Source organism: Mya arenaria, chromosome 1 (assembly GCF_026914265.1).
Source record: "Mya arenaria isolate MELC-2E11 chromosome 1, ASM2691426v1".
In the NCBI taxonomy this organism is placed as follows: domain Eukaryota; kingdom Metazoa; phylum Mollusca; class Bivalvia; order Myida; family Myidae; genus Mya; species Mya arenaria.
The window spans coordinates 2,276,823-2,300,073 of NC_069122.1; the positions used below are offsets into that span (position 1 = coordinate 2,276,823).

General features: G+C 37.0%; 1 protein-coding gene across 1 annotated transcript in view; it reads left to right on the forward strand.

The window, feature by feature from the left end:
• Positions 1 to 23,251, forward strand: part of LOC128231310 (E3 ubiquitin-protein ligase ubr3-like) — a 36,965-nt gene that overhangs the window by 1,549 nt on the left and 12,165 nt on the right. The window contains exons 4-29 of the mRNA XM_052943961.1: positions 2,033 to 2,194; positions 3,167 to 3,271; positions 4,905 to 5,038; positions 7,058 to 7,168; positions 7,740 to 7,857; positions 8,543 to 8,722; positions 9,314 to 9,447; positions 9,982 to 10,074; positions 10,472 to 10,627; positions 10,939 to 11,067; positions 11,762 to 11,954; positions 12,260 to 12,478; positions 13,066 to 13,162; positions 14,036 to 14,183; positions 14,874 to 14,972; positions 15,710 to 15,914; positions 16,069 to 16,528; positions 16,942 to 17,033; positions 17,648 to 17,818; positions 19,600 to 19,730; positions 20,124 to 20,234; positions 20,740 to 20,934; positions 21,289 to 21,422; positions 21,812 to 21,891; positions 22,329 to 22,437; positions 23,087 to 23,184. Of these exons, the coding sequence (XP_052799921.1) occupies positions 2,033 to 2,194; positions 3,167 to 3,271; positions 4,905 to 5,038; positions 7,058 to 7,168; positions 7,740 to 7,857; positions 8,543 to 8,722; positions 9,314 to 9,447; positions 9,982 to 10,074; positions 10,472 to 10,627; positions 10,939 to 11,067; positions 11,762 to 11,954; positions 12,260 to 12,478; positions 13,066 to 13,162; positions 14,036 to 14,183; positions 14,874 to 14,972; positions 15,710 to 15,914; positions 16,069 to 16,528; positions 16,942 to 17,033; positions 17,648 to 17,818; positions 19,600 to 19,730; positions 20,124 to 20,234; positions 20,740 to 20,934; positions 21,289 to 21,422; positions 21,812 to 21,891; positions 22,329 to 22,437; positions 23,087 to 23,184 (3,864 nt within the window). The remainder of the gene's footprint in view (positions 1 to 2,032; positions 2,195 to 3,166; positions 3,272 to 4,904; positions 5,039 to 7,057; positions 7,169 to 7,739; positions 7,858 to 8,542; positions 8,723 to 9,313; positions 9,448 to 9,981; positions 10,075 to 10,471; positions 10,628 to 10,938; positions 11,068 to 11,761; positions 11,955 to 12,259; positions 12,479 to 13,065; positions 13,163 to 14,035; positions 14,184 to 14,873; positions 14,973 to 15,709; positions 15,915 to 16,068; positions 16,529 to 16,941; positions 17,034 to 17,647; positions 17,819 to 19,599; positions 19,731 to 20,123; positions 20,235 to 20,739; positions 20,935 to 21,288; positions 21,423 to 21,811; positions 21,892 to 22,328; positions 22,438 to 23,086; positions 23,185 to 23,251) is intronic.

The window sequence follows — 23,251 nt, forward strand, 5'->3', positions numbered from 1 at the left end:
TATTACTCCAATGTTGTTCATTCAATGGACTTCATAGTTAACACTGTTATTCACGGCTACACATGCACAATTAGTTTACAAAACTCCATATTAACCTATAAAATACAAATCATAGCCCTTGATTTTTAGCTTGACTATTCGAAGAATAAGGAGAGCTATACTACTCACCCAAGTGTCTGCGTCGGCATCACCCCTTGGTTAAGGTTTTGCGTGCAAGCACACATAGGTTAATATCTCAGCAACTACTTGAGGTATTGCATTGAGACTTTATACAATGGTGCTCAACCATCCAACCTACTTAATTAACCAAGTTAGATAGTTTTAGTTTATATTTAATGCCAGTAATAGGCCTTTATTATTTGACATAGAAATTCTGGTTAAGGTTTTGCGTGCAAGCACACATAGGTTAATATCTCAGCAACTACTTGAGGTATTGCATTGAGACTTGATACAATGGTACCCAACCGTCCAACCTACTTAATTAACCAAGTTAGATAACTTTAGTTTGCATTTAATGCAATTAATAGGCCTTTATTATTTGACCTAGAAATTCAGGTTAAGGTTTTGCGTGCAAGCACATATCTCAGCAACTGCTTGAGGTATTGCATTGAGACTTGATACAATGGTACTCAACCATCCAACCTACTTAATTAACCAAGTTAGATAACTCTAGTTTGCATTTAATGCAAATAATTGCCCTTTATTATTCGACATAGAAATTCTGGTTAAGGTTTTGCGTGCAAGCACACATAGGTTAATATCTCAGCAACTACTTCAGGTATTGCATTGAGACTTGATACAATGGTACTCAACCATCCAACCTACTTAATTAACCAAGTTAGATAACTCATTTAATGCAAATAATTGCCCTTTATTATTCGACATAGAAATTCTGGTTAAGGTTTTGCGTGCAAGCACACATAGGTTAATATCTCAGCAACTACTTCAGGTATTGCATTGAGACTTGATACAATGGTACTCAACCATCCAACCTACTAAAGTAATTAAGTTAGATAACTCTAGTTTGCATTTAATGCAAAATAATTGCCCTTTATTATTCGACTTATAAATTCTGGCTAAGGTTTTGCATGTAACCACATTTAAGTTAATATCTCAGCAACTACTGGATGTATTGCATTGAGACATTATAAAATGGTACTCAACCATCCAATCTACTTAAATAACCAAGTAAGATAACTCTAGTTTGCATTAAATTCAAATAATGGCCCCTTTTTTATTCAACATAGAAATTCTTGTTAAGGTTTTGCATGTAACCACTTTTAAGTCAATACCTCAGCGAATACATCATGTATTGCATTGAAACTTTACACACAGGCTCCCAACCATTTAACCTTCTTATTTAATCAAGTTAGATAACTCTATCTTTCATATTATATAATTTTTGCCCCTTTATTATGCGACTTAGAAATTCTGGTTAAGGTCTTGCATGTTAGCACACATAGGATAATATCTCAGCAATTAGTTGATGTATTGCATTGAGACTTTATACAATGGTATTCAACCACCCAACCTAATTGAATAACCAAATTAGATAACTGTATTTTGCAAATAATGGCCCTTTATTATTACACTTAAAAATTCTGGTTAAAATTTTGCATGTAACCACATTTATGTTAATATCTCATCTTATATGTATTGCATTGGAATCTAATCTAACAGTGATCCATGCATGTTTCGGCAAAACTTTTCAATCCTTACACTGAAAAGCGGCGGAATAGTAGAGCACACTGTCTCTGTGACAGCTCTTGTTTTTTTATTTATTATTTTAAAGGCACATACAACATCTTTAATGCTTTCATTTCTTAGGAATAGCAGCATAAAACCTAGGAGCAGGTGCATACCTAGGAGGGATTTTTTCATTTCAGTACATCTGTTAAAATCTCTCCTAGGTTCAAACCAGTCCTATGATTCTTTATGAAATTAAACTCTGATTTCAATTCATGTCTTGGAGTGTTTTGAATTTGCAGTAGTATTTGTTGTTGCTTTTAATTCCTTGCATGACCGCTTCCAGAAATGATGGACACATACCTACTGGCGATGCAGGATGCGGAACAATTTCTCACATTTCTCCACTCCCTCAGTGACATGGGGGCTGCCATGCGACATGTGATGGCCGCCGCCCTCACCAGCAAGGAGATGTACACCACCCTTGTCAACCAACACACAGCAACCGGTAGAAAATCAAAAATTTTCTTCTTGCAATTTTAGTTTTGCTTTCGTGTTCAGGGCTGGTATTTATAACACATCTTAAGTCAATTCTTAACTTAATTCATTTTCTTAAGTTTAGTATCTCACTGGTCATATGATAGATTAATAATATCTAAAACTGTTTATTCTGATTAATTTCAAGTACTATACAGACTTTTTTTGTAAGATGCGCTTGTACTTTTCTTTAAATTTGACTTTAAAGATTTTAGGAATTTGACTTAAGAAATGACTTAAGATATTTTAGGAATACAGGCCAAGGGCTGTTGTTCAAAATATATCTTAAGATATTTCTTGATTCTTTTAAAATGTTTATATTCAAATTAAAAGAAAAGAATAAGTGTTTTTAACATAAAAGATTTTTCAATCTAGTAAATGAAAAAGTGTTTCAGACATAATTAAGTTATTATGTATATCATACACCCAGTAAAATACTCAACAATTTAACTTATGATAATGACTTACGTTCAGAAATGACTTGAATAAGACTTTAATAAGATATTTTGTGAATACTGGCCCATAAACATACTTATTAGTGGTATTTTGATGATAAATTATAATGAAAAATTAATAGGTTGGACATTTAATAGGCGACAAAGGATGCAGTGAAAATCCATGAAAGCTAAAAAAATGCCCCAGTCAGTATGAAGAGGCCCCAATGAGCATGATCAACAAGATCCTGCTGGATTTGCTGCAGCATAACTGCATGTGTCGCTGTAAACAGAGAATTATGCTTTAGTGTGGGCAGATTAGGTTCAAAGCGTCGCTTATGTCATTATAAAAAATAATGAAAACTCATGTTGCCAACTAAAAAATGGCCGTAGCCAGTGAGGACCATGTATTAAGCATCAATACAGTATTGTTACTAGTTAATTTTTTTCTTGACAGATTAACTTTCTGAATAAAAGCACCCACAATGTTTTTTTTATATAATTTCTAGCTAATTTGGCGGAGGCAAGCAACAGTTTTTATTCAAAGAGCCAGCGAGATTATGAAGCTGCTGTCAGTTCCCTTCAGTATCCCAGGGGCTTTGATGAACTAGAAGGTATATATAAACATGTATGGACTATTGTAAAGATTGATTTCAACTTGGACATTTGCACCAACAACAGGAATAAGTACCTTGAATGAATATAAAGGACTGGAGTAAAAGTGAATTGGCATTAGTATAGAAGCAGATACAACATTGATGCTGTCTATCGTTAGTTTAAACATTTACATATTTTACAACAATTGTTGAGAAAGTAATGATAACTTCTACTAATTCACTCTCATTGGCACAATGTTGCCGAGAGTTTGGTATTGTGTTGTGTGGGAAACCGGAGTGCCCGGAGAAAGACCACTTGTCAGGCTTGGTAACCACTAACCAAACCCACATGCCCCCAAGGCAAGAATTGAAAACGGGTCGCCTTGGTGAGAAGCGAGTGCGCTAACCACTGCATGAACCGGACAACCTTGTTGTCTCCTGTTGAAGAGCAAGCGCCATCGTTGTTGTCTGCGTATGCAAAGCTTTGTTTATATGTTACAGACCACATTCAAAATTTGAGCAGTTCACTTGTGCCATTCTAGATTCGATGTTGCGTCTAATTTCACATACATGTTATAATACATTGTTACACTTCTTTGTTGATATAATGATTTCTGGGGGATATTTTATAATGATTGAGCAATGTGCAAAAACTGCCGAAACAGGTGAACACCATGTAATGTGAGGAATCAGTTTTTTGTTCAACACACTGTTTTTTTGGGGCATAACAGCTTTTCTTTATACTGACAATTAACAAAGAGACAGTATAACTGTGACTAATGACATATCATGTCATGATGAAAAAATATGGGATTTTTCTTGCGTTAAGGCATACAGTTGAACACCGTTAATCCGAAGTCGTAGGGACCCAACAAATTACTTCGGAATGGCGATGTTTCAGATTAACAATTTTCCGCAAATGACAGCGTTCGCGAATTGTAGATGACGTGAAATAAGTTGTGAGGATAGCAATGTCGGTTACACATTACCAATACGATACACTCGGTTTGAATTATCTTTGGTATACAATAATATTTGTTGATTTAGTGTTTAATAATTGACAAATAATTTGTTATTATACTTCTTTATTAAAACAACATAAAACATTTAAAACAATATGACAGTACATGTATGCAATGCAGTAATCGAATCAGATGAGGTAGACATTTTCGAATAATATTGTGTTAACCAGCAATTATATACACACTACATCACCCAAATGAATCGCTCATTTTCTGACCTCAATGTTTGTAACATGCATGAGCTCAATGTCATTCTTTAACAAGCGCTAATTGTGCTCCATTGTCACCTCTAGCTGATGCCTGAGTGCATTCGCAGAATGGTGTGAAAAGCTATGACATGATCGAGTTCGAAATAAGAACTGATCAATAGGTGTGAAAAACCAAATCGGAACTGTAATTTTGCTTCGGAATAGCGAATATTTTGGAATTTAGCGATTTCGGATTAATGACCAAAAATTTAGTTTAACAAAGAAGGAGTAAAATTGGGACTGAAATATAATTTCAAAATAGTGATAATTTCGGATAAACGGTGTTCAGAATAGCGGTGTTCAACTGTATTTATCTGTGACCCGGTTTTCGCAGATTGTGTCATAAATGAGTGTGGACCTCATATTCATGTTCCCTTGCAGATATGCCGGGCCTGAACCAGAAGCTTGTACACCGGACATTCCTGGAGGAGCTTGTGTTCTGGACAGTGAAATTTGAGTTCCCACAGAAAATTGTCACACTACTGCTTAGTCTTCTACCAGACCTCAAATATAAAGTAATGTTGAAATATGTATACAGTGTGCTTATTTGGTAGAGATTTGTATTTTTAAGTGATATATCACAATATTTCATCAGCGTATTGTCATATTGTATATAATACTGTTTTGCCCTCCCTCCACACACTGAAATAACGAAAAATTGTATGGTAATTATTTTTTTCTTTTCATGTTACTTTCATAAATATATCACTGCCTTTTTGATTTCTTTGTGAAATATATGAGAATTAGATCATGTATTCATGTATTTATTTGTCATTGATGGCTATGCACCTGTGCAGTTTGACAAGTTTGTCTTCAAAAATGCTTTATTGATGAGCGTACTCCTTTTTAGCTCCACTGGCCGAAAGCCATGGAGCTTATGTTGTCACAGATTGTCTGTCGTGAGTGCGTGCGTGCGTGCGTAAACTTTTACTTTAAACGAAATCTCCTCTGAAACTGATAAGCGGATTTTGACAAAACTTCACAGGAATGTTCCTTTGGTGGTCCTTTACCAAAATTGCTCAAATGGTTCCGGTCCATTGCACAATATGGCCGCCAGAGCTAAAGTAGCAAAATCTTTAAACGACATCTCCTCTGAAACGGTTCGGCAGATTTTGATGAAACTTGACAGTAATGTTCCTTGGGTGGTCCTTTATTAAAATTGCTCAAATGGTTCTGGTCCATTGCACAATATGGCCGCCACAGCTAAAAGTAGCAAAATCTTTAAACGACATCTCCTCTGAAACGGATAGGCAGATTTTGATGAAACTTCACAGAATTGTTTCTTGGGTGGTCCTTTAAAACCAAAATTGCTCAAATGGTTCCGGTCCGCTGCACAACATGGCTGCCAGGGCAAAAGAATATAAAAACCTTTAAAGAACATCTCCTCACAAACCGATGATCAGATTTTGATGAAACTTAACAGAAATGTTCCTTTACCAAAATTGCTCAAATGGTTCCGGTCCATTGCACAATATGGCCGCCAGAGCTAAAAATAGCAAAATCTTTAAACGACATCTCCTCTGAAACGGTTTGGCAGATTTTGATGAAACTTGACAGTAATGTTCCTTGGGTGGTCCTTTATTAAAATTGCTCAAATGGTTCTGGTCCATTGCACAATATGGCCGCCACAGCTAAAAATAGCAAAATCTTTAAACGACATCTCCTCTGAAACGGATATGCAGATTTTGATGAAACTTGACAGAATTGTTCCTTGGGTGGTCCTTAACCAAAATTGCTCAAATGGTTCCGGTCCGCTGCACAACATGGCTGCCAGGGCAAAAAAATAGAAAAACCTTTAAAGAACATCTTCTCAGAAACCGATGATCAGATTTTAATGAACCTTAACAGAAATGTTCCTTGGATGGTCATTAACCAAAATTTGTTAAATGGTTCCAGTCCACTGCACACCATGGCTGCCAGAGCTAAAAAATAAAAAAAAACTTTATAAGACTTGTCGTCGAAACCGATGACCTTTTTTCGATAAAACTTGACAGAAATGTTTGTTTGGTGCTCCTTTAATCAAATTGCCCAAATCATTTCGGTCCACTGCACAACATGGCAGCCAGAGCTATTAAAGTAAAAATTTTTTTTAAATAACTTCTCAAAAATTGATGATTGTATTTCTATGAAACTTGACGAAAATGTTCGTTAGGTGGTCTTTGCTTGAACCTTTTGGCCAGTGGAGCACAGGCACTGATGTGCCTCTTGTTAAGCTATTCTGTAGTCATTAACTGTATACATATATATATCATTATTTTGTTCATGGTTACCATCATGTCAATAATTTAAGCTATCAAAAACAATTAACAACCTGTCATATTTGTATCCATTTTTTATGAGATACATTACAGATCGAGATACATTATAGAACGTTTACATTTCATATATATTTTAAAGTTTCATTGTAAATATTTGTGTTATTAAATTGAATGAGTATATATCAACAAGCTTTAAACATAACAGTGATGTTTTGATCCTTAAAATTTCTCATGTGTATTAACAAATTGTAAAAAAATGGTTTAATCTCTTTGCAGGAGGAGTTTACACGAGCGTTTATTCAGCACTACAGTAGAATCTCCCGTGTCCTTGTGAATGCCCTGGACAGACAGACTGTCGCTAACCGGGTCGTCCATATCAGTGTGCAGGTACACTTGTCTTGCTGCCATCAAAACTAGACTTATTGAAAATAAGTCCCAATATCACATAAATACTTTAGTCAAATCTTAATCGCAACTCATTTTATTACATAAAAGCATTATAATTATTTTTAGCTATAATTTTTTTTCCCTTGGAATATTGAAATAAGGTTTTAATCAACATATTAAATTATATAATGTGCTTTAAAAAGATGTCAAAACATACATCATTTTCAATGAATTTTGAGTCTGTGATAAAACGAGTTGAGACTGAGATTGAGATTTGTCATAAGTATTTTTAATAAATTGGGGCCAGAATTTTTGCACTAGGTTTGTTTAAACTTATTTAATTTACAACAATTGTGAACCAACTTATTAAAGCTGTAAACACATATATAGTATATATCACATTTGAAGGCCTGTATTTGGAGAGATTGTTGGGTAATGCTTTGTGGGGAACCGAAGTGTCAGAGCAATTGCAATGGTGTGACTTAATACATCATGATCATAAATCTTGTCATTTTCTCCTTCCACATATTTGTTTTTTGAATAACGAAAATAATTCTTTCCCCTTTTTCAGCTATTCAGTAATGAGAGCCTGGCCTGTCAGATGGTCCGGGAGTACAACCTGCTGTATATTCTCATAGTGAGCCTAAACAACATGCTGGAACAGATTCTTACTGAGAGCACACTACAAGGTAATCGGCTGTTTTCAGGCTATTTCATTTATATGGTACAACCCATCCATCCAATGAGCTCAATTTATGGAAAGTCTATAGGGGGAGGTTCCTTGTTCAGGGAGAGTACCTCTTTCAGGGGAGGGAGGTCCTTATTCACGGGAGGTTCTTGTTCAGGGGGATGTCCCTGTTTATTTTTTGCAACAGCATATGATGAAGGGAGACAGTCCAGTTTTTAAGCGTCTTCTGGGGAAGTGTTGTCTGTCTACATGGAAGAGCCCTTTGTGAAATGGAAAGTATATTGGTGAATACAATCCAAGCTATCATTTTATTTTAAACTAGACAAGGTATTATGTAGTCCTAGCATGTTACCGGACTGCTTTGACTTTGTTATTCCTGATGATTAAACAGATGAAAAATAGGCTAATTTTAGAAAAGGTTTGGGTATTGTGATAGGCTTGGCATTGTTAAAGATCTTAAATTGAAATTTGGTACATTGAGACATTACACGTATGTACAGCAAGGCCCATTACTCTTGCATTAATACTTATTGAGATATTCCAACAGATAACCATATTATTAGGGTTGGTGTTCGGTTCATAACATAAGTACATGGATGACTTTGTCTCTCATTTAGTAGATTAATATTTATCTATTATTAATTTTTATCTATTATTGAATTATTTACTGATGCCTGTATTTGCAGACGCACACCAGAACTTCCACATGGTAGTTGACTGCAGTAACGAGTCTATGAAGGAGCACTGTTACTGGCCGATCATCAGTGACCTGATAAACCTTCTCTCACATGCGGACATTGCCTACAAGTTTGTCTCTGACTCCAAACTGGTCATTATGTGGCTTGAACTGCTCTCATACTTCCAAGGTACGGAACATTGAGCTGTTTTTTCGGAAATCACAAGGTCAAAGTCAAGGGCATGGTAAAGAGTCTTCTGATGACTTTTATGCTGTTTCAAATGTTTGTCTTTACTTTCATAAACACCTTGTTCAATCTTGCACATGTTTTTGACCATGGGGTCAATGATTGACAAACATCTCTTGTTTATTGGGCTTCTTGTACAGCACTATTCACACAGTGTAATAATGAGGTCGCACACTAGACAAGATGACATAATAGGTAGCATTGTTCTCCAATGATGCATTCTCAATTAATGTAGTTGTGATTCATTTTCAAGTCTCCTAAAATGTGTCTCTTGGAACTATATTTTCCATAACCATTGATCCTTTAAGGGTCAAAGTCTGAGAGTCCTAGGCATAGCATGCACACATTACTTTTTAATATGCACCCTACTGATTTACATGTTTAAGAATAATGTGTCCTTTCTATGTATTTATTACGCAGGATGCAGAGCAAAATATAGCATTTGTCATTGATACTATACACTTTTAGTACTTTCTTTGTCATGGAAAATAATGGATTAAGTTATACTAAAAATATGTTTTTGAAAAATGCCAGGTATGAACCTGAATACTCGGGAACTACACCAGCATGTGGAGTTTGAACCAGACACGTATTACGCCGCGTTCTCTGCCGAGCTCGAGATATCCGCCTCCCCCATGTGGTCCCTCATCTCACACCTCAAAAAACAGGTTAGGTTATACTGATTTCTTTGAGCTTGATTCTGAGAAAGGATAATATTATTATAAATTCCAAGGTGATATGAATCACTCTACTGTCTTTGGAACCTTTTTCGCCCATAATGGATGTTTTTCTTTAATAACTTGAGAACTTCTGAATATTATTGAATGAATTTTCACAGAGAGAAAGTTAAGCTCCTGATTTAAATATCAGCATGATAATATATATAATATATGTTTTTTTTACATTGAACTGTCTAAAATGACAATGTACTGTACCAATGATTGGCTCACATGTAAAAACTGCAATTATAAAATTTAAAAAATTGCAGTAACTTCTATATCATGTCACTTATGGCATTTAAATACAATTTAAGTTGTGATGGATCAGGGCGGGGTCAAGCCATAATGCAGCCAATAGGTGCAGGGAGACCATGATAAACCCTAAACAAACCGATCCTTTCCAACAGGCATATTTATGGATTTAATCATACTTAACATGCAATGATACATGATAGGTATTGATCTTCATATCTGTATTTCCAGGACACATTCTATGTGACGAAGCACATGATATCAGCGTGTCAGGACACACTGCAGGACTGGTTTGATGCCATATCATGCAAGGAATCAACCAATGTGAGTTGGGATTTGGTGATTAAAAAGAAATTACATACTAGTCCATCCAATTAGAACCAATGGTTGAGTGCAACATTACTATCTGTTACCAACAAGATGTTGATGTTGTTAGTTCGCTTAGAATGAAATTTGGAAAAAAAATAAGCACATTATTTTATTGGAAATCAACAAAAATAACTGTTTATTTTTAGTCAACCATTATTTATCCTATTTCTTTTGCATATAAACAAGGAAGTAGTTTTGGGCAAGTAACAGTGTGATACAGAATCAGAAAGCACAGTTTTGCCAAAGTTCCGCAACATGGCAATGTCACTTAAATTTGGAAGCTGTTTTTCAGAAGTTTATCTCTGACTTAAAACACAATACGAATTGTGATCTGCACATGTATACATTGCAGCCAAACCCCCTGCAGCTGACGTTCCACCTCCCTCTACACCGTTACCTGGCCACGTTCATGGTGCAGGCCGTACAACACCAGGGACAGGACCTGGTCTCTGTCATCCCGCCAGAACGCATGCTCAAATGCCTGCTTATACACCTGCTACAGATACAGGTTAGCTGGGATCCATTTTGTTGGTTGATAAAGTTGTTTGTAGACTCATATGAGGTATTAAGTGCATTTCGCATTTTATACCTTTTTCCTGTTGCACATGTAGTAGTAGTACCATTTTCTTAGAAACTTGGAAGGTTTTTGATTTGGTATCAACAAGTTCAGTGATTCATTTTGATATGTGCATCATGCATACTTGTTTAAAAATGTATGCAATTTCTCTGTTTTGTATCTGTTTTCCTTAGACAAAATCCTCACAGTCTATATAATGATGTGTGTAGAATAATTATTAAGTTAAGCCCTCCCTCTTGTAGGTGGCCACATCAGAGATATATGCGAACATGTGGGTGCGTAACGGCCTGCAGATTAAGGGTCAGGCGATGACGTACGTCCAGTGTCACTTCTGTTACTCCATGGTTGATGCAGACATCTTTCTCATGCAGGTAGAGAAATTTACCCCTAAATTTGCAATAATGCAACAGCCCAAACCCATGCACGGTTATTGTTTCTAATTAAACCATTGTATAACTGTACAAAAATGCAACAGCTTGGGAGACTGCAAATGTCACTTTATTTTGCAATAGAATGATAAAGTATGCACTTTTAAGTATATATTGTGTAACAAAAGGTTTATTAAGTTTGATCTTTTACTGCAAGAAATTTTATCAAATTAAAACATTAATTTGTTTGTTGCAGAAAATAAAGAACTAGAAACGGTAATTAAGTGATCATTTTGGAGGGTTGTTTTATCTTAAGACTTCTATGATTGAATCAAATTTGAGCGGTGCGTTAATTAAACTGTCAAACATACTTAACAAGCATTAAATTACTGATAATCGGATACTTGAACCATTGTTGATGTAAAATAAATGTTATCTTTGTGTTTTCATTTTATTCCAGTTTTCAACTTACCTTTAAAGGTTAACTCAGTTAATATTTTGAGTAAACTTACTCCGTACATCAAATCCTCACTAAACCTGAATCCTCACTAAACAGGAAATTTTGCCCAGTCCGGACCTTGTCCGGTTTAGTGAGTTTCTACTGTAATTTGCTAGTTTTGCACTTCTGTGTGAATAAAAAAAAATCAAATAATTGTGTTCCAAAATATATCTGCTACATTGTATTCCTACTTTGCAGGTTTGTGCATGTAGACTTGATCCGGACTACTTTGTGCAGACAGTGCTGGAGCGCTTCCATGTAAGTGACTGGCTCTCATTCTCTGCAGAGGGTGGGTCACGAAGCTACAAGATGGAAAAGGACCAGGAACTGGCCATGGTGGAGGGTGCTCTGCAGTTCTTAACAATGCTGTTACATGTACGGACTTACCTGGGTAAGTAGACTTTGTCATCCATCTGTCTCTTCCAAAAAAATGGAGGGCACACTGCAGTTTTTAACAATGCTGCTTCATTTCTTAGCTTACCTGGGTGAGAAGGCTCTGTTTATTGTAAGTAAAACTATTTGTCTGTCTGTGCCTGTGTTCATAATGAAAGATTTAAAGATGTATGATGAGTAATAATAATTATTGTAGGTCACATTGGGAGAAAAGGAGTCATCACTTCAGTTAACAAACTTTCCATTTGATGAATTGCAGACTATTTCCACCTCAAAACGTAAAAAGTAATCTTAATAATATAGGTATGGAAGAGGGGGAGCTAGCCCGTCTGGAGATGGCTAGCCTGCTGTTTGTTGCCGACAGACAGCACTCCCAGCTCATGGACCTGATGCCCGAGAAGTCGGGGATGACAGGGCATGGCAAGGAGCTGTTTGAACCCACCCTGCGGGACATCTCACACTACAAGGCACCCATGTTTGAGCCCGGGGGAGGCCTCCAGCAGGGTACATATGTGCCCAAAGGTGGGAATGGTTTTCTAATAATCTGATTTTCATTGCTCCGACAAGATGCATTTTGAGGACTCAGTGTAACACAGATGTAACTATATATGAAAATTGAAGGATTTAAATCTGTCTTGTGTGGAGCCCTCGAATCTCACTTAGCTGTATCTTGGCGAAGACACAGTGTCAATAAGGCCTGCTAAAGTAAAGTCTTCTGCTAAATAGCTAAGACCACCACCAGGCGAGCCGTATTTTACAATTTAAGGCCTTTGGATAAAACTTTTACAAATGAAATAATCAATGACATAAAATGCAATTTTTTTTTTTTATCTTGTTTTATTTCATCAAAACTTCTTTTTTTTAAAGGGATAGTCATTGGCTCATCATTTTATTGACGATGTGCCTTGAGTATTTCATATGGTTTTAATCAGTTGTTTTAAACAGATTCCATATGAATGAATCTGAAAAAGAAAACCTACTGTGGACACTTGTGTAACAAAAAGCAAATCCATCTTGATTCCAGTTTTGCTCAAAGAAACATAATTATTATCGTATAGTGAATCTTTGTGTATGATGTGGACTGGTTTACATTTAGATGTTTATTGCAGATGAGCTTTGGGAGAAAGAGTTTGACCCAGTCCATGTGCTGCTGAGAGCCGTCTATAAGAACGACTTCCAGTCTGCCATGGACAGATACTCAGAGTTGTAAGTAGACCTTGATTAAAAAGTTCAGATTTCATTTTTTTGGCAAAAATTATTATTACATTTATGGCTTACTAGCTTGTAAGTATTTCATCATTTGTGTTGTGCAAAAACACTTCAACCTTTGCCATAACTCAAAAACAGTTCTAGATAATATGCACAAAAGAAAATAATCATGACAGAATGCAGAGGAAAGCTTGGTTTATGTATGACTTCTGTAAGAATTCAATTGGCACATTTTCCTTTCACCCATGCCACAAGACACCACTAACGTGAAAAAATGTTTAAACTAAAACAAAAAGTAAATATTTCACTCAACTTCTCCATTTTTGAAGTATGGTTTCAGTGCTTATTCAGTGAAATATATTGCAATCTTAACACTGAAACAAACAATTACCCTCTATAGCTCACAGGAAATAATTAAATGTTTATTATTAATAAGGACATTTATTAAAGATCACACATAGAGCATGCTTATAAAATGCAAGTACAATATGATATGAAATGTGACGAAACAACAAATTTAAACAAGGCAGTTTCTTGTATTATAGATTTTAGTATTAACATGATTTAGAATTTAGCAAATATAGTCTCTCTTACTGTTAATAATACACATGGGAGAGAGAGACTCTTTCAACTTTTAAGATCATGATATCCATTGATGTTCATATTTTGCTAAAATAAAATTCAATAAAGGCATCATTTAAACATCAACTAAAAATAAGTAAACAATAATTATCATTTGAACATAGCCTGGGGGAGCTGATCATCGGTAAATCAGAAATACGATAGATTTATTAAAAAAATGTATAAGACTTTGCCTTAGATTACCGGTATTGTTTTAGATTCTTAAACATAATGTGATGTTAACTTCAGTCTGAGAAAGAAGGGCCGGTTAAAGGGGAAGGGTCAGCCATGGCCCCCATTCAAGGCCCCTGGGGCGGTGCTGGACTGCTATAAGGCCATGTACCGGATCCTTCACTGTAAAACCATGCATGCCCTCATCTTTACCATTCTACAGAAGGTATGCCTTAGATAGGGGTGGTCATATAATCTGCTTTAAGAGTAACAAACATAAATAGAATTCCTCAATCTTCCTGAAAGTTGTGTATTAATATGTTGAAGCCATGTGTTCAGGTGACCAGGTATAAAACTACAATGTAGCTGATACTCACCAGTGATTCATGGGCTGTTGAATCCATCTACATCTAGTTGCTGGAAGATTGTGACAAGCGTAATTCATATATTACTTAGTACATGTCTGATCATCGAATTTAACAGATTTCAAAAAGCTTTCTGAATGGGGGGAAAAGGTTCTTGTATGTAATGTAGCATGCTTGGCTCTCAGAATGCTGAATGGGGGAAAAGGTTCTTGTATGTAATGTAGCGTGCTGGGCTCTCAGAATGCTGAATGGGGGAAAAGGTTCTTGTATGTAATGTAGCGTGCTGGGCTCTCAGAATAACATGTACCCGTCGCGTTAATTAAGTGATGTATTGTAATGAAACTTGGTAAACATGTCAGGACAATATCTGCATATGCAGCAAAGCATAGTACGTTGGAATGTTATAACTGTATAATATATGCACCTTTTCTACTGTAAAACAGCTCTCAGAGGAGCATTGGCTTCTTTAATTATTATTATTATTATTATTGGTGATATTATGGCTTGTATGGTTTTCTAATGTTTACACCACACATGTTTTCTCCCGCCAGGTGTTGAAGGATCCTAGTCTTCCTGAAAGCCTCAGTTTCTATGGCGTACACCTTCTAGAGCTGGCCATCACAATACCCAACCCTGACACCACAAGAAGGGTGAGTTTTAGTGGCCTATTTTCAGGCAATTTTCAACAGGGCCATACACAATAAGTAATATATTAATAACCCAGCAAATATCAAGTTGATTTGACTTTGCTGTAGTGTTGTGAATTGGAACAATTAACTATCAGTTATTGAAGATTGAAAACCAATTGATGATCAATTAATAATAATTCATTTAATTAAAAATTATTTCATACATGTACAAACACTTGCATTACCCTTTAGATTTTTTATTTTATAATGAATTTTTCTTTAAATATGCATTTTCTGACTGTTTGTAATGCTATATTTTATTCATATGGCCTTGATTATAAATTGTATTCATCTCAGCCTTTAAGAATGAGTATCAATTTTAAAAGAAGAAATTTGACTGAAATTCATTAAAAATGGATCTTAAGGATCTATTTTAAATAATCTCATTATGCCCAAATCACTAATGATAACTTCTGATGACAACCTTATTAGTTGATTTTCGATTATTATCTATCATTGGAACAATATTTCTGTAAAGTGAACAGTTTTGTTTTGTAAAGATTTATTTACCTCTAATTAGTTTTATGTGCAAATTCAAGTTGTTTAATAGATCAGTTCTTCAAAATCCATGATATTAAATTTAATGTCCCAATTATCAGAGCAATTCATATGGCATAATTGGTGATAAAATATAATATAAATGAATATAATATTTATTACTTAATTCATATTTTATAATATATCATTTGTGTTTGCAGGCAAAGCCATCACCAGCCAACGTCCCTGATCGCAACTACAAGGAGTGGTTCTCTGGTAATGATGTGTTTGAGAATCTACGGGAGACGGTACGGAACGTGGAAGTGTCGCTGTCACACATGGCAACACAGCCAGAGGATGCGATGTCCCTGGGTGTTGATACATCGCTGGAGGAAATGTTTCAGCTGGCTCCCAGTGCACTGGCTGGTAGGACTAAGGGCGGTTCAGAAATTACAAATGTTCATATAATCTACCACCATGTTCAAAGGCCTTTGTTGACATGACTGAAGTAATATTGGTTTTTTGTTGTTGTAATTTTTCTCTCCTCAGCCTTCCCTTGAAGCTGTAAATTCCATTTCAGGAGCTAGTGGACCTATCACAGCAGCCCACTCTGGTCAAATCCCGACCTTCCTCACTTCCCTTACCACGACTACGACTGGCCCCGCCCCCTCACTCCTGTCAATCCGTCCCACCACGAGCCAGGCCCTGCCTCCAAAGTATGAGGCTCGAGGGGTGAGCACAGACACGCCCAGAACTGAGAAAGTGGTAGTCAATGAAAGTTTACTGACTATACTGTTCAAGCTTCACTCTAAATTAGCTGGTAAGAGTAACGCCTACGTACCTCCGTCAGTATTAGGTCAGAGTTCCACAGGGAGTGGAGAGTCGTCAGGTAGTGGAGAGTTTTATGTGCGTCGGGTACTGGACCAGCTGTGTCGGGTGAGTCGGGATTGCGCCCGAGCTGTGGAGGATGTGTACCAGGGCCAGCGACCCAAGGATACAGGCTCACCTAAGAAAGGCAAAGCTATGGACCCCGATACTAGGTGAGGGCATGAATTTAACAATAATAATTATACATGAATAATAATATTTATGAATAAGTTGCATGTTTCCTTAACATTAAAGCAAAAAGATAATTTGTATAAAATTAATATTAAGAGGAACATTAGTCCTGTGTTTTCCTAAAACATTGCTAGACTTTACTAATAATGAAATGTTACTCTTTGATTTAAATAAAAAGTATTTTGTGGCAGTTAATGAAAGAAGCGCTCTTACTCCCAATAATACTACCGCAATTTATACAGCTGTTTAATTTACTGAATAGGATGTTTTTTATACATGTGTACGTATTGATTTTAAATACGAACCAAGATAAAAAATATGTTGTTTTTTTTACTCCAAATGAATATTTTCCTTATAAGCATCAACCAATGCATTATGCTTTCACCATTTGCAGGAGGCGTAAGGCGCGAGAGAGACAACAGAAACTGATGGAGGAGTTTGCCTCCAAACAGAAAGCCTTTATGGAGCAGGCCATGGATACAGAAGGTATAACAACATTTGTCACTGTAACAATAATATAAGGGAAGAGAATGGGGCGGTAGTTTAAGGGGGGTGGGGTTGAGGGAGTGATGTATTAACTTTATAAAGGTTGATAAACAAAAGAAGGCCTTCATGGAACAGGCCATTGGTACAGAAGGTTTGATATCATGTAGTACTGGATACTTGGTGTAAAAATGATAGATATTGGGGTTCCACATTGATATGGTTTAGTTCATTAAAGATAGCGGGGTTCCACATTGATATGGTTAAGTTCATTAAAGATAGCGGGGTTCCACATTGATATGGTTGAGTTCATTAAAGATAGCGGGGTTCCACATTGGTATGGTTTAGTTCATTAAAGATAGAGGGGTTCCACATTGATATGGTTGAGTTCATTAACAAATGTGTGTATAAGAGGGAATGGTCTTACAAAATAACTAGTGCCAACACCTGTCCCAGGATTCAAGATAAAGTCCCCATTTTAGAGCCTATTCTGGTTTCTTCTAAATAATCAGACTTGAGCAGAATTATATCCAAATTATATCAAATTGTCTTGATTATAAATAATCTTAAGATTTTTTTTCATTCTGACAAAAATGTCACATAGTGATTTTTACCAGATTCACCTCCAATGGGTACGTCTCAAAGTACTGACAGCATGGACAGTGAGGGTCCGCAGTCAGCCATGGACGAGGAGGCAGAACTGTATGACTGTGTGATCTGTAACCAGAGTACGCCCTCCACGGCTGAGAGAACTATAGGGCTGGTCGTGTTTCTCCAGGCTTCCAGTGGTGAGTAGAAATGTCCCTAGGGGCTGTATGTGATCTGTAACCAGAGTACACCCTCCACAGCTGTGAGAACTATTGGACTGGTAGTGTTTCTCCAGGCTTTCAGTGGTGAGTAGAAATGTCTCTAGGAGCTGTATGTGATCTGTAACCAGAGTAAACCCTCCACGGCTGAGAGAACTATAGGGCTGGTAGTGTTTCTCCAGGCTTTCAGTGGTGAGTAGAAATGTCTCTAGGGGCCATATGTGATCTGTAACCAGAGTACACCCTCCATGGCTGAGAGAACTATAGGGCTGGTAGTGTTTCTCCAGGCTTCCAGTGGTGAGTAGAAATGTCCCTAGGGGCTGTATGTGATCTGTAACCAGAGTAAACCCTCCACGGCTGAGAGAACTATAGGGCTGGTAGTGTTTCTCCAGGCTTCCAGTGGTGAGTAGAAATGTCTCTAGGGGCCATATGTGATCTGTAACCAGAGTAAACCCTCCACGGCTGAGAGAACTATAGGGCTGGTAGTGTTTCTCCAGGCTTTCAGTGGTGAGTAGAAATGTCTCTAGGAGCTGTATGTGATCTGTAACCAGAGTAAACCCTCCACGGCTGAGGAGAACTATAGGGCTGGTCGTGTTTCTCCAGGCTTCCAGTGGTGAGTAGAAATGTCCCTAGGGGCTGTATGTGATCTGTAACCAGAGTACGCCCTCCACGGCTGAGAGAACTATAGGGCTGGTCGTGTTTCTCCAGGCTTCCAGTGGTGAGTAGAAATGTCCCTAGGGGCTGTATGTGATCTGTAACCAGAGTAAACCCTCCACGGCTGAGAGAACTATAGGGCTGGTAGTGTTTCTCCAGGCTTCCAGTGGTGAGTAGAAATGTCTCTAGGGGCCATATGTGATCTGTAACCAGAGTAAACCCTCCACGGCTGAGAGAACTATAGGGCTGGTAGTGTTTCTCCAGGCTTTCAGTGGTGAGTAGAAATGTCTCTAGGAGCTGTATGTGATCTGTAACCAGAGTAAACCCTCCACGGCTGAGAGAACTATAGGGCTGGTAGTGTTTCTCCAGGCTTCCAGTGGTGAGTAGAAATGTCTCTAGGAGCCATATGTGATCTGTAACCAGAGTAAACCCTCCACGGCTGAGAGAACTATAGGGCTGGTAGTGTTTCTTCAGGCTTTCAGTGGTGAGTAGAAATGTCTCTAGGGGCTGTATGTGATCTGTAACCAGAGTAAACCCTCCACAGCTGTGAGAACTATTGGACTGGTAGTGTTTCTCCAGGCTTTCAGTGGTGAGTAGAAATGTCTCTAGGAGCTGTATGTGATCTGTTACCAGAGTACACCCTCCACAGCTGTGAGAACTATTGGACTGGTAGTGTTTCTCCAGGCTTTCAGTGGTGAGTAGAAATGTATCTAGGAGCTGTATGTGATCTGTTACCAGAGTACACCCTCCACAGCTGAGAGAACTATTGGACTGGTAGTGTTTATCCTGGTAGGTAGAAATGTCTTGATTTATATGATGTCCATGGCTTGTTACATGTTTGATATTTTACATAAGAATTTAGAAAATCAAGCTAGTCTTTGAACATCTGAAGTTCAAAGATTGCTTCTTACATCTTTTGCTTTTTCATTGTTGAAATTTACACAACCATGCAAGCCCTGCACTGGTAAAATGTCTTCTGGCATGCTCAAATTCTAAATTTCATATAGCAGGTCTTAAAAGAATTGCTGCAATAGTATAATATTTCTAGCTTGTTCATCCAAATGTCTTTTTTCTGCAATGTTGAGAATGTTGTATCGTGAATCTTGCAGTGCTTGGTCACCGGCCTCAGACAGACACGCAGAAGATCCTGCAGCTTGGAGACAAGACAAGACAGAGGATCACCACGTGCTCCCGGGTACAGACAAAAAGACTGGAAACACTCTTCAAACACTTCGAAGAGGTAAGTGGATGAAACTATTTGGTTATAATGTAGGCTTAAGCTACCATTGAAAGTGTTTTGTTTAAAGTTTCGTTATAGGAGCAGAAATATAGAACATCAAACTTTATTTACATTCATTTGCTTTGCTCGATAGGCAGATTAAATCAGACCTCTTAAGAGCAAATATCTGACTTAGGAGATATTTTCAACAATGCAATACCACTGTTGAAAATCACTCCTAGGTACGAAATTGTAGAATTCTTTTTGAAATGGCCGCTTGATAATGAGCTAGAAAGCTGATATAAGTTTCATCGTTTTGTGGGAGAATCAGTTAGGAATCGATCCTTTTCCAGCCTTGGAAAACATTTTACTTACAAAATCATATACTGAATCATATCTTTCCTCCAATTTTAGAGCTCATGTCAGACGTCGGTGAACATCGGCTGGGAGGGCGGAGTGCTGGTACAGACATGTGGACACTATCTGCACCTTGATTGCCACACCTCATATGTGGCTTCCCTGCTGGTAGGTACAGCTTTGGACTAAAGCCCATTCTGCTGTCAGAGCAAACTTTATTACAAATAACATTTCTGGGGCATGTTCATGAAATAATCATAAGCCCAAAGTCAGTAATCTGTGATCTGCCATTTATTTATGATAATTATCTTTTTTGTTGTTATGAAAATGCCTGGAGTTTAGTTGCAAAAATATGTAGAAAATAAGAAAAAAATATGACACTAATAAATATGATTCAATTTCTGACTTTTTAGCTTTAACCATCAAATTAGATTGTTTTCCTATGCTTATTTCAGGGCCTTCACCTAGAACAATAGGATGACTAAGCAGGGGAGAGAACTGTACATAAATCAGTTTTACATATCCAAATTTTAACTTGAAAAATGTACTTATATAATCAATTTTGCATATCCTTATTCCAGGGCAAGACAATTGGTGATTTAAGACCTTACCATAAATCTAGGGTTTACAAGTCCACTTATTAACAAAGAAAATAATATTATCAACATTCCAGGGTCAGGGAAGCCAAAACAATATTCTTGTGACAAAGGGGGAGTACTCCTGTCCGCTGTGTGTGCAGCTGTCCAATTCTGTGATCCCAATACTACCGGAGGAGAACAAGTACACTCTCACCCGCCCTGTGTCCCCTGACCCTCGTCAGATGGCCTTGGAAATCGCTGACATGATGGTGAAAAGGCCAATAACTCCTGTATGGAATCATTTGCTAAAATTTTGTTGTTAAAATGACTTCAGTGACTTAAGTTGATAAAAAATTGGACAAATAATTTAAATAAATATATGAATAGTCAGCTATTGCAGTCTACAGAATACGTTTATTATATTTACCTGGGGAATACTAATGTTTGCTTACTAAAGATTATGTTAATTATGTTTAAAGTATACATTGTTGAATCATAGATTTTACTTAGTTGTATTGTGTTACTTATGCATTCCTTTCACAAGCGTACGTACATTCACAGTAATACAAAACTACATACTGAATGGGTAAGATCATAAAGGTAGTTACATTGCTTTGGTTAATACCCTTGGAAAACCCTTCCAGCGTTCCCCCCTGGTTACCAAGGCGATGGGAAGTATGATGGAGGATCTGACCAACGCCACGTACGGCATGTTCAAGACCTACACGAGCTCACAGACCTCTGAGAGTGTCCTGCTGTTTGTTTGTTCAGTGGCCAGGTGAGTGCTATGAAATTTCAGCTTGTCTTTTTTTGTAAGAAAAAGAGCGTTATAATTGTGAAAGGCTGAATGTTGATGGTGTCATCTCCTGGTACAAATCTTGGCCATCACTCAAAATCAATCAATATATTCAAATGTGGTACACATGTTTGCAGACACAAGGTAGACATGTAAAGTAAAGCCAATAACTCCGGCTTTAATCAGTATTGAGTTATGCCCCTTGAACAATATACATCAGAAGAGCATTTGCTTTTGCTCTGCAAAATAATTTCATGGCCTTCACAGACAATGGTACTGTTTGCTTAGGAAAATGACTGAGTGATTTGAGGTGTATTCACAATCACTCTAGATTAGTATATACAACTGCATGTCTAATGTGTGAATTACAGGACCAACCTTGAGGTGGAGCTTCTACAGAGGAACAACAAGTTGGCCTCGCCCCTCTCCTCCCCAAGGAAGCACTGCTTCTGTAAGTCCCATATATACATGTTTATGAGGTCAGTAATTGTCATATTTAATTATACAATGCACAGAATAAGCTTGTCATTTCATGGTGCCATTGGTCATAATGTTAAATTTATATGACTGGTGACCCCATGTAATTTTGATATCGTTTGAAAGGCTGTTGGATACTGATTACATATTATGTAAAAAAAACTATGTAAAATAAGTGCCCAACAAAAAAACTAAATAATAAAGTTAGTTTATAGTTTGAATATTTTGTTTGAATTTCATCTAAAATTGGATGTGCTGCTGCATGTATTAAGTGTGTACAGTATATCAAAATTTCCTCCCATTACCATGAACCTCTGTTATTGTGTTACAGTACCGCTGCTTCATGTATTGAGTATTCACAGTATAGCGACCTATTTCCCATTATTTTGAACCACTGTTATTTTGTTCCAGTACCGCTGCTTCATGTATTGAGCATGCACAGTAAGATCCTGACTACAAAGCCATACACGGATCTCTGGTCTCATATCACTGGAGTTTCCTGTAGCGAGTCAACTACAAGGTATAAGGCATATGTCAATATTTGCTGTTGATTTCTTGTGTCAAGAATTTTTTCTGCCTTCATTTAATGTGATAACAATTTAACTGCATAGAGGTATGATATGAAAGTAAGATTTGTTTTAAAGAAAATTCCAATGATTCTTATTAAATTAATTTATATTTAACAATCAATAATGAATTTGTATGTTTATTTATTTTGAATGAAGATTGTGAAACAAGTTATTACAACATTATATAAATCACTATCCTTGGCATGAACCAAACTTACTTACGCCCAGGCCTGAGAATTGAACCCAGAAGCCTTGGTGAGAAGCTAGTGCACTAGCTAGGCTACATAATGTGAATGCTGTGTGTAGGACAAATATGCGTTGTTGATTGTCGTTCTGTTTCCATTGGGTTTGGAAAACATTTTTACACTAGATCGAAAATTCTTGTCCATGGTGCATTAAATACAAGTCTTCCATGTAAACACTTGTCCGGAATGAAAAACCAATATTGCGTGTAAAAAACTTTTCAAGTATGAAAAATCAATCTTATGTGTAAAGGCTTGTCTGGTATGCACCGAAGAATTAATTAAGCAGTGTTTTCATGTACCTTTCTATATATAATGTCACTATATTGTACTTATTTAATCCTCTGTTATGTGTTAGCGTGTCGCTGTACCACAAGGAGGTCCCGCTGCTGTTGAAGGACCCGGCCTCCCTGCTCATACAGATTATCCTCACTCTCCCCTCCACCATAGAGACAGGTAGGGGCCTTTTTGTTGATATTGTGTTTTTTTCAGGTTTTGTTCCTAGCTCGATTAAATATGGGTC